General features: G+C 44.1%; 1 protein-coding gene across 1 annotated transcript in view; it reads left to right on the forward strand.

The window, feature by feature from the left end:
- PFAS (phosphoribosylformylglycinamidine synthase) overlaps positions 1–12101 on the forward strand; it is a 371702-nt gene that overhangs the window by 227133 nt on the left and 132468 nt on the right. Inside the window, exon 17 of the mRNA XM_086931905.1 lies at positions 11317–11448. Within this exon, the coding sequence (XP_086788031.1) occupies positions 11317–11448 (132 nt within the window). The remainder of the gene's footprint in view (positions 1–11316; positions 11449–12101) is intronic.

The following is a 12101-nucleotide window of genomic DNA, read 5'->3' on the forward strand; positions in this document are numbered from 1 at the left end:
ATGGTACAAGTGAACAGGGAGGCCATCTTACGTATATGTACTTGGCACTGGTCTTTACGAGTTCCCCAGCTACAGGGTTACTTTACTGAAACCTATGTTGTTTGATATCAAACACCTTTCTTAATAAATCTGCACTGTTGCCAGTACAATATTTATTATGACGTGCACCCACTATCTAGTGTGCTTGCTGACTGGTATCTACCAGTCTACCACCACAGACTAGTCTTGGACCCATGCAGGTGAGAGCCCACACTCCCTTAGACCTGAAACAATGCCTGCTCCGGAAGAAGGTGTTCACACTTCATCAAGCAGGATGTCTAGAGATTTCGCATATCTAAGCCAGGGGCCTCAAAGCCCCTGCCTCCTTTGTCATACAGCCCCAGCTTCCCCCTGACCTGGGAGATGCCACCCCCTGCCCTGGGGCCCATTTCACACCAGGACAGGCGGGAAATTAGCTATACACACAAGATGATGGACGGAATGTTGCACAATGGCAAAACATTCACCCCCCAGTCACAGATCTGGGTTTAATCCATCGTTATTTTGCTCAACAAGCCACCCCAGTTTAGATATGCCCATATGTAAATCAGTCTTGACCCTGCGCCTCATGGGAACAGTCAAGACGAGCTGCCAAGCCATGTCTTCCCTGGATCGGAATCAAGCATCCTAGAACCGGTTTCTGGCTATCAGCCGTCTTTAGCCAGGATAGCTTGACTCCAGTGGTGTAGTGAGCAAGGGACCCACGTCTGGGCATACCCTTCCCACATAGGGTGAACAGCAAAACACACAAATTAGCTGTGCAATTAGACGTGGTGCACCACCAGGCTATTCACACCCCTGAGGTGGGCTACCTGATGTGCTCCATGATAGAAGGATTCCACCATCTTGTTTTTGGTGGAATTAGGAACTCCTGGACAGGTTTATGCCCCCTACCCACAGGAAGAGGTCATATAGGGAGTGTAGTCACTCCATGGGTAAATAGCTCATTGGCACTACCCTTCACTCCTCTTAGCGCCCCCAAATGTAGTATTTAAGAGGCCGCCTGACACCAGTCTGATTCAACGTACTAAAGAAAAAGGAGGACAAGGAAGAGATGAAGAACTCTAGAACTGTGGACTAGGCACCAAACCCTGCCTACCAGCTCCTGTCCCGACAATTGCAAAGACCCGGCTCGTCCTGCAGCTGTGCATCCTCCCAAAGCCTCGGAGGGCTGCCAGCTCTTCACAAACCAGCCAGCATCTTCCTTCAAGTGGAGGTGCCATTTGCCCGCAGGCACCAACCGCACAGCTCGGTTCTTCGATCTGCTGACCGCTGGGTCCACTGATGTAGCAGCAGCCCAAGAGCAGGCCACTGAGTGTCTAGGAGTTCAGCCCCGTCGATCCAGCCAGTCTTCATGATGCTGATCCACCCCAGAGGCTTCCTGCACCGGGGTACCAGAGCCTGTTGCAGGCACCAAGGCTGGTTTGTGTTCAGTCCTTACACCACCGCCAAAACCTACCTGCACGTCTAGGGACTCAGAGGCCAGCTCCACGCCAGAAGTCGTCTTTCTGGGTTTCTTTCTCCTTTTCTGCAGGTGCACTGAGAACTGAGAGCCTCAAACTCCCTGACCCTCTGTTCAAAACACCTATGCACCTGAGTCCCCCAGCCCGAGTCTGTTAGAAAGTCCCTATTTTGACATAGTTAGCCCCCCACTTTTTTACATGGAAATTGATGTGGTTTTGATCGTAGTGCACAGGTTCCCTGCCAAGCGGGTACGCCAGGCCAGTACTCTTTTCTAACCCTATTCCACAGTTGGCCTTTCGGGCCCTAGTAAGTGGTACCTGGTTACCTAGGGAATTGGGACTGAAGAGAGTCCTCTCGGGACCCCTCACCTAGGCCAGGTAGACTGCCACTGCCGCATGCATGGCCTGATGCAGACAAAGCAACAAAGTCGACATGGCATACTGCCTGTGTGCGCAATGCCAACTAGAACTGCCTATGGTATAGTTAAGTCACCCCTCTAGCAGGCCTTGCAGCCCTAAGGCAGGGTGCACTACACCACTGTTGTGGGCATTTCTATAAGAGCAGATATGCCCCTACAATATTAAAGTCCATTCTTATAAATTGTAAGTGGCAGGGAAGCCATAGAGAGTACATTGGTTGGAAACTCGACAACTCTAGTTCCCCAGCGCCATGATGGCTTTTCTGAACCCAGGAGTGTTTGGTAACAAACTACACCTCTCAATAAATACACACTGATGCCAGTGTGGGGTTTATTACAACATATACTGGAAACCTACCAACTCTTGTGTGGTCACAGACTGGCTTTAAGCAGCCTGCCACCACCAGACATCTTTCTGGACCCCTGGGTCAAGAGCCTCTGCCTCTCTGGGACTACAGACCTGGGCGGAGGTGTCACACCTCCTAACTCAGGTTGGGCACAATTGCTCAAGACGGAAGTGTCAAAGGCCACTGCCTTTGTAATGCAACCCCTAGCTTCTGCTGCTAGCAGCAGACAGCAGCACCCGGTTTACACCCCCACTTTGTGTGGAAAAACGTAGGAAGATTAGGAGGTGTGCCCACCTACGCCAACTCCACTCTTAATTTGGGGGAGGCAAGGTGAATCACATCTTTCAATCCCCGCCATCTTGAAAATGGGGAGACCCCTTCCATCAGGGCCAGAACTATGCCTCAGGTAAGGTATCCATTGGTCTTACCTGACACTCCCTTAGAATGACCCTAAATGTAGTATTTAGGTTGCTCCCCCAGACCCTCAAACTAGTTCCTGCCAACCTAAGAAAAAGGACGAAGAAGACGCCATGCAGCGAAGCCTGAAGACTCCTACTGAATTGGTCCCAGCCCTACTGGCCTGTCTCCAGCTTCAAAGACCATGCAAATAAGACAACGCCTGTCCTACAGCCAGAGACCTCGAGACCCTAGGAGGATTGCCTGACCTTTAATAAAGGTAACCACTCCAGAGGCCAGCGGCTCTGTCCCCAAGAAATCTACACAAAGGACTCTGGTGCCCTCCAGAACTGCGAGTCCTGCCCACTTCGCTGAAGACGCCTCCGGCCCATGTCCGGTGGCCCACCGATCCAAATTAGGTTCCCCAGGAATCCTGACCTCAAGTCCAGCGTTGGCTGACCCCTCCTGGACTCCACGCCGATACCTGCAGACTGAATACAGTGGCTTCCCCCTACAGTAGCTGTCTCTAGTAAGAAAAAAAACATCAAAGGACACCCCTGCACCCAAAGCCCCTGTGCCTTTGGAATCTCCACTTACCTCTGCCGTCACTTGTGTCCTCCGAGCAACCTCCAGGTCGACGCCTGCAGCCTTTTTGTCCACCCGAGTTTCTCTATTAAAAAGCATTGGGCGCCCTACACTCTATTTGCACTCTGCACCCATCTGCTCCTGTGCCGCTAGTAATGTATGTTTGGTGCTGCTTTTGTGGCCCTCCCTGTGCTTGCTATAACCCCCAAAGCTTGTTTCCCTTCAACCGATTAACCTACCTGCAAGCAGCGTTTCTCCAAACTCCCCCAGACTTCATTGAAACGCTTTGGGCCTATCTTCGAATTTGACCTCTTCACCAGTCACCCTTTTGCCGCTGGTGGTGCAGACTTTGTGCTTACCTGTATCTTGCCCTCTGGTGACCTTAACCCCTGAAGATTGGAACTGTAAGTTGGGTACTTACCGCATTGTTTTCATCCCTAGATTAACATTGAACTGGTTGAAAATTGAGCTGTCACCTTTTAAAAGACTAAAGTATTTTTCCTGAAAAACGTACATACCCTTTTGAGAAGATCTTGGTCTTAAATTAAACTTGACCAAAACTTATTTTTTTATAAAAATTGGTGTGGATCTCCTTTTTGAGTTGTCATTTATTTGTCACTGTGTGTACAACAAATGTCTTGCTCTCCTCTGTTTACTGCCTAAGACTGCTCACCCACACTAACACTAATAGAGCACTTTGAGTTTGTTTTCATTGAGCCCTGTCCACCTCTTGGGGAATCTCTGGACTCTGTGTTCGGTATAACCATGTAGTGGTATACCTTGTACAGAGCCAAATTCCTACAGAGTCCATTAAAACTGACAGTGTCTCTGTGGTCCTGAGACCCTCCAGAGCCGAGCCCTCTTTGGGTTCTGCCGGACAGGTCCCTTCAGTCACCCCCTTGCAGCCTTTCTTTGCAGGTTCTCTTCTCGACTGACCTGAACGTGTAGCATTTGAGGCTACTACAGTGAAAAGCACCTCTGCACCTGTACACCCCTGGGCAGGTAAACCTGTAATATTGGTGCTTTTTTGGACCATGACCCATACTTGCCTAACGTCCAGAGGAACAGTCCTGTAGGTTATTTGCAAGTAACCCTATACAGTCTTATGTTTCACCCATAGGATAACATTACCACATTTGAGGCCCATGCCTCAAACCTGACAACTGTAATTTCTGTTTCTGAAAATCGCTAAAACGAAAACTACTTACCTGATCCCGAAGATATTGGTGTCTAAAATTATTGAAAAATCTGTTATTTTTGCAAATTGGTGTTTGATTTCCGTATTGAGTTTGTCTCATTTATTGACTGTGTGTCTCATGTATTGACTGTGCAGTAAATGCCTAACACTCCCCTCTGATAAGCCTAAGGCCGCTCAACCACACTACCACGAATAGAGCACCTTAGGATTGTTAAAGCAAGCCCCTGTACACCAGTAAGGGTTAATTGTACTCTCTACATAGTGTACCTCATTTTAGCACGTATAGAGAAACAGTTTCCTACAATTGCTAATGTTGAAAAAGAGTAAAGTTGGCTCCTGTTGCACCTTTGAAGGAAAGTATCTACTGCCTTCGCCCCTGGATCTGGTTAGGAACATAGGAACTCTAGCATTCAGCTTGTTGGCAAACAGATATATTTCGAAAGTACATCATTTCGACTTCAACCTCCTGCTTGAAGCCCTCAATTTCCTTGAAATACAATCAGTGACAAAATTGCATTACCCTGGGATATGCTGCGCGTGAAGCATAATATTTTTGTCCATGCAAAACTGCAGAAACTCCCTTGCCAATTCTGCCATAACTTTTGATCAAAGACACCTTAATCTCTTCACAAACCTCGCTGCAGACATTGTCAATCCTCAACAAAATACAACGCTTTACTCTCATTCTTTGCCAAATTTTGACTGCAACTGACCCTGCAGCAATTCTAGGTAATTTGGGTATAACCTACAAGCATCTGCCCCCTTTTGTTACTGGTCCACATCTGTAGAAAGTGCCCCTTTTTGCATGGTCACCCCCACTTTTTGCCTGGTATTTGATGCTGTTTTGACTGAAGTGCACTAAGTTCCTGCTAATCAGGTCCCCTGTGCCAGTGCTCTTTGCCTAAAACAAAGTAACTGTTCAATTGTTTCCCAACTGGAAAGACCTTTAGCACCCCTGTAAGTCCCTTGTAAATGGTATGCCTGGTGCCTAGGGTATGGGTACTAAAGAGGGACACTGAGGGGCTGCAGCATGTTTTATGCCACCCTAAGGGACCCATCTCCAGATTAATGCAGGCTGTCATTGCCCACTGCATGAAATTATGCAAGCGTGAAAACACGACTTGGCACACTCCTTTTGTGCCATGCTGATAGACACTGCATGCAATATATATATATCAACTCTACAGCAGGCCTTATAGCTCTAAGACAGGGTGCGTTATATTACATGTGAGGACATTTCTGCATGAGCAGATATGCCCTTGTGCCATCTAGTTCAATTACTAGATGGTACAAGTGAACAGGGAAGTTGTCTTAAGTATATGTAATGGCCACTGGTCACTACGGGTTCCTCAACTATGTGATGGCTTAACTAAGACCTATGGGGTTTGGTTTAAAACAACTCGTCTCAATACAATTATACTATTGATTTATTAAGAGATGCACCCAGAGGACACCTTAGAGGGGCCAACCTGAAAACCTACCAGCTTCTTAGTGTGCTGGTTGACTGGTGTCGCAGGGATTCCGTGCTCAGACAGAACTGTGCATAGAGGCTTGGAACCTCAGTGAATTAGGGTGTACCAAAACTCACCTTAGTACCCAAAAATCCCCTACCAGACTAGCTACAGTGTCTCATTGGTTATTACAAACTCCAAATCCTAGACAAACCAGAACATGAACTTAGTACACCTCAGGTAACGTGGAACACAAGCACACTCTTTCGTTATGCAATCATTTCAATCCAGAACAAGGAGTAAAAGAGGACACGTGCATATTTGAAATGTTTATTCACTAATGCAGTGTTCTCAAACGCAGTATCTTAGCTAATACAAGCAAACATATTATAAGAAACAAAGTAATCAGCATAGTCACTAGTCCATAGAACACAAACGGTGAAAGCATAGTATTATGCTAAAATGAATAGGGTTTAATAAAACCCAATTCTCACCCTCCCTAGCTAGTATATTATATTATATCTAAGAACGTCTCTTGTGGGTTTTAGCAGAGCGGCCCCATTCCTCCAGATCCTAGTGGTAAGGGATCACATCATCAGCAACCAGCTCTCTGCATGCGAAGCACCATCAAGTGTGTTTGTCTGCTCTTGTGCAAAGCAATATAAAACGCGCCTAAAGCCAGAACTTGGCTGCAGCTGCATGTATGTTATGTCTAGGAACGTGGGAAGATCAGTGCTCACAACTACTGTGTTGAGATATCCTTGAAGGTTTCAGCACTCACTGTACAGACACAGCTCGCCAAGCAAGACTGATATCAATGCAACAACATATTATTCTCGCATGAATCGAAAACATTTTACTAGGCTCAAAGCTAAAGCAGTAGATATGTGCCGTGTGCAAATGCAGCAGAAAAGTAAAATGGCGTTTAAACTCCTAAAAAGCTCATGCTAACTTAACACAGTATTCAGGCTACATATATCAATATATCACTGGTATTGTCCAGCCTGCCACCACAGACATGTTTCCGACCCCCTGCAGATGAGAGCCCACTCTCTGAGGCCATAAACAATGCCTGGTCCGGAGGAAGGGGTTCACACCTCCAAGTTCCTGCCGCCTTTGATATGCAACTCCGGCTTCCCCGATAGCTGGGTGATGGCACCCCCTGCCATGGGCGCATTTAGGAGCAGGATAGGTGGGAAATTAGCTATGCAAGAAGGCGAGTTGCACTACTAGGCTAGTCACACCCATAAGGTGAGCTACGTGATGTGCTCAACTGGTTCTGCAGCTGTGCATACTTCAAAAGCCTCAGAGATCTGCCAGCACTTCACCAAGCCATCAGCATCACCCTTAAAGTGGAGGAGACACATGCCTGCAGGCACTGACTGCAATGTCCGGTTCACAGACTGCTGACTGCTGGGTCTCCGGATGCAGCAGCCGCCCAGGAGGAGGTCGCCATCCTCCCAGAGGTCAGATCTGTCTCCCCACCAAGTTTGAAGATTCCGGGACCCCAGGAGCCACCCTGCACCAATACCTGGGAAACTCGACCCCTTGCAGAAACCAAAGCTTATATGAAGTCCAGTCCAGACTCCAACGCTGCAAAGCCCGCCAGCCGATGAGGCAGATGAGCATTGCAGAGACCAGCTCTGAGAGTAGCCCAGGTGTCCTGTTCCGTCACTCTCTGCAGATCCGACCGAGAGCTGTGAGCACTTAGGATGCACTGGAACAGTCGACCCAAACCCTCTGCACCTGAGCTCCCTGGCCTGGATCCACGAACACAGACTGTGCTCACTAGGCTCCCATTAGCCTCCTGAACTGAGCCCTTTGTTGGGAGTTCCTGTACTTTTCCCCAAGTCCCCTCTGCAGCCTATTTCTAGGTGTGTTCCCATACCCTCTCCCCCCCCCCCTCTTGCGTGACAACAGTGTAGCGACAAAGCTACCAACCCATCCAGCACCTCTGCACCTGGACACTCCATGGCAGGTAATCCCCAACTGCTGGTGGATCTTGTGACCTTAACCCCCTAGCATCTTAAGTCCAAAATGGGGACTCCCAAAATACGATTGCAAATATTTATATGCAGTATATGTTTCCATCTCCATAGGAAAACGTTACCATGTAAAAGCGCATTTGGGTGACGTTGCTTGACTGTAAAAATGTACCCGATCACTAAGTTCTTGGTGTTATAAATTATATTATAATATCTCTTATTTTTCTCCTTCAGTGTGTGGCTCATTTATTGACTCTGTTTTTAACAAATGCGTGACATTACCCTCTGATAAGCCAAAACTGCTCGCCACACTACCACAAAAGAGCATTTATGATTAATAATTTAGGTTCTGTAAACCAATAAGGGTCGTCTGGACTTTCTACTTTGTGTACCTGCAATATCCCAATCTGTAGGCTGGCATCTGACTCAATGATTATATACATTTACGATCCAACAGGGAAAGCAGGAAGAACGGCACAACCCGGTGCATTTCCTTTAAGATGAATTTGTTTTTATATTCCCTCTTCCAAGTGCATAAATATAGTGCAGGATGACAAAAAAGCCTATGCGTTTCAACTGGAGCCTTCAACTTTGCCATAGAGGGGTCCCATCTAGAGTGTCATTTTAAGGGCACTGCCCTAAATTCCCCCCTCTACTAGTTAAAGGAGCAGCACTTGATTATACATACATATTAATTTCAACATGCAGCTTGACCTATAACTTGTTTTCACTTTTTTTTAAATATTCTTATTTCATATTTATATTCTTTAGTGCTATTTGCGATCTTAAATTATTTTTCTTTTTGTACTACAACAAAAATATAGATCATTATATCCAGATCGTATTCCTGTAAAGTACACCAACCAATGCAGCTTGGTAGTTTGCATTGTCTGACTACACCTCATTTTAGAATCCTAGGACATTTTTTAGTTTTTTGATTTATTAGGAGAAAAAAAAACTCCCCTTCAGATCCTCAGATCGATCTACATCTATGTTAATGAACTTGTATCTCAGTTACACCAGACTCAACAATCAACCTTTATTTAACTAATTTTTCACAGTTTTAGAGGCCTATTTTCACCTAATCCTATTAATGTTCATGGTTGAAACAACATGATATTTATATAATGTTTATTCCCCTCAATCCTCCAAAGATTGGGTGCAGACATGCTCGCAGTTACATTATTCCATATACAATGGTGCTGTTATGGCGTGTTTCGGCCAGTCCAGTCCAGGCCTTGATTACATACGTGCTGCTTTTTGAGTGACAGACTTGTAGACATCGCATGATGTATGAACACAGACAACATACTGTGAAAATCATCACAAAAGTGCAAAACCTTATGAAACATTATTGTGCAAAACACACAATTTTAAAAAATTCAGATAAATACTATCACATAGCTAATGACATTATTTAAAATTGAACCAGCATAACTAACGTTACTGTTGTGACTTTTAAAAAACGTTCATCTGTTTCAAATTATGTCAAATCAAATCAATTATCTTTATTTAGATATAACACATATATCTTTAAAAGAAGGTTACAAAATTCACATTGTGTATCAATAAATAAGATTAAAAAATCTTGAAGAATAAAAACATGGTCAATTGACAGTCATTATAAAAATGGAAATTGTCTTCTCTTAAGCCTCTTTAAATAAAATAGGGTAGCTTGAAGCATGATGTATAGGGAAAAAAGTTGTCTCTTCCTCCCTTTTATATTATACTCGGCATCAATGGTATCCTACTTTTAGGAAGCAGCCGACATTCCTGAGGTTACTGGTCATTTTATTTTAACCTCCCTAAGGGTTGGAAAGTGGGAGGGGCACTTTAGCAGGGCCTCTTTTGATTATGATTCATTGGTTTAAAAAACGAACAATTCAGTTATATTGCTTCTAATGAGACCGAATGAATTTTACATCCATAACTTGCTGTAAAACCAAAGCTTTTAAACTATCAAAAAAAATGGCAGGTCACCTTTAGTTCTAGATAGCATGGCATTGCCCACAAAAATACCTACATCATATTTATGGTAGCTGGTAACATTCCTGGATAAATCCTTTTATACCTAAAATGTCCGAGTCCTAGGCATATGAAAATCTAACTACCACCCTGCAAAACGAGTAAATATTTGATCAACACTGGTTATTAAAGCAAGTCATTGATAGTCTCACGATTAACATATATCGCTAACATACCATGTTAAAACCCATGTAATTAGAATCAAAATATGGATTGTTAAATTCAAACACTCCAATCTCATTCAGGGCTATAACAATATAAACAACACATATTGTATAAAAAGCCTGAGTCAGAAAACGAAATGTGCCTACATAGTATGACTATTGTATGTAAAAAAAAACTGTAAAGGGAAAAGAGGCCGCTGAGATTTTAAGTCGCATTTATCTTACATACACAGAATATATATTAACTTACATGAATATCTATCTGGAAGATTCATAGAAAGGTGTAAAACTTGTGTTCTTGATTCAGGCCATTTGGAGCTCTGTAGTCAAAATTAAAAAATGTTCTGGTCTCCAGCTTTCTCAACATCTGCTCTCGATTGACACCCCTTGTTAGTTTGGGAATTGCAGCAATAACAAAGTATTTGATACAATTTGGGTTGCTGTTGTGCCTTTCAGCAAAATGGCGGGCAACAGGATATGTTTGATCAACATTGGTGATCGCCCTCAGATGTTGGAGGTTCCTCTTATGGACCTGCAGCTTAGTACTCGCCACGTATTTCAATCTGCACTCACACTCGAGAATATAGACTGCATATTCAGTTTTGCAACTGAATCTGCTCCTGATTTTCTGAGGTTTCTCATTAAAGGGTGTGGTGTATTCATAAGATGTTTTTCCAAATCTACAAGCCCTGCATGTACTGCAATTGTGGAAGCTGTTTCTAGGTTGTAGCCAACTCTTTTTATCCACCTTGTCAGGACTACTTTTCACTAAGGCATTCCTCATAGAGGGAGCCTTCCTGAATGTAATAGATGGTACTCTAGGCAGAAGGGGCCCCAGTGTGACATTACCCTGAACTAGCGGCCAATGTTTTCTCATAGTGGCTCTTAGTTGGTTCTCCTGTTTGCTGAACCTCAATATTAGTCTTATAGTGGAGTCCGAATCTGCAGGGCGCCTATTAAAAAGTAGATCCTCCCTACTTTTTTGGTTCACTTTAACAAGTGCAGAATCAAGTATATCTTTTTTATATCCTCTTTGTAGATTTATAATTGCGTGCATCTATATGTATGGTCTCTTTCCCAACATAAATGATACTCTTCTTGATATCCTGTCGCCCCTGGGTCTTTTTCTTTCATGCTGAGAGACAAAGCCTGATGATTGCTGTCGCCCAAAGGGTCTATATTCTCGTAGATGATGGATTGTCTGTGAAATTGTACCATGAACTGCTTCATGTTTTCTTTTACAGGAGTTTGCCTTTAGTAGAAATGTCACTATCCTAAAACCCCTGATCCTTTCCAGTGACCTCACAGTGAAAGACGCCCTTCATCGTGTGCTGAAGTTACCAGCTGTTGGCAGTAAAAGATACCTCACAAACAAGGTACCCTATTGGTTTCTGTCTGTTAGATTAACTTATTAATGCTGTTTTAATTAAGTAAATGACATTTATTGGATCAGGTTAGTGATTAGTAACAAATTGTGTAAGTTCTAGGTACAGTAATGATTGTTAGTGGTATCTAATGTGGTCTGAGGGGAGTGCTATGTTATGAATGACATAAATGTTGTGTAATGAATGTGGTTAGTGTTAATGGAGAAGCTATGTTGCAAGTAATCAACAAGGTGAGTGATGTGTAAGGAATGAAGTTAGTGGCTTAATATATACGCATATCTTGCACCACTATGCTGATATCTTACACCGTTCAGCCATTGTCCAGCCATGGTGTGACTGCCCCTGTAATTGAGGTAAATTGTTGACACAGACTCTGGTGAGGGAACTGCTTGTTGGTTACTGGGATTAATTCGACCTTAACAAGTGTTGACGCACAACTCACTTTTTAGAAAGTTTTTTTCGACAGAACTTTCTTTGTAGAATGACTCTTTTAAACAACCTTGTTTATTTACATCAATGATGCTCTCGAGTTAGGAAAAGAAGATGAAAAAACAGCCAGTATTTATAAACAACCACGTTTGAGCCGAACCAAGTTTATTAGACAAGGGTTATTTGTGTAAACAAAACTGATCTGTTTCTTAAGG

This window comes from Lissotriton vulgaris, chromosome 7 (genome assembly GCF_964263255.1).
Source record: "Lissotriton vulgaris chromosome 7, aLisVul1.2, whole genome shotgun sequence".
In the NCBI taxonomy this organism is placed as follows: Eukaryota; Metazoa; Chordata; class Amphibia; order Caudata; family Salamandridae; genus Lissotriton; species Lissotriton vulgaris.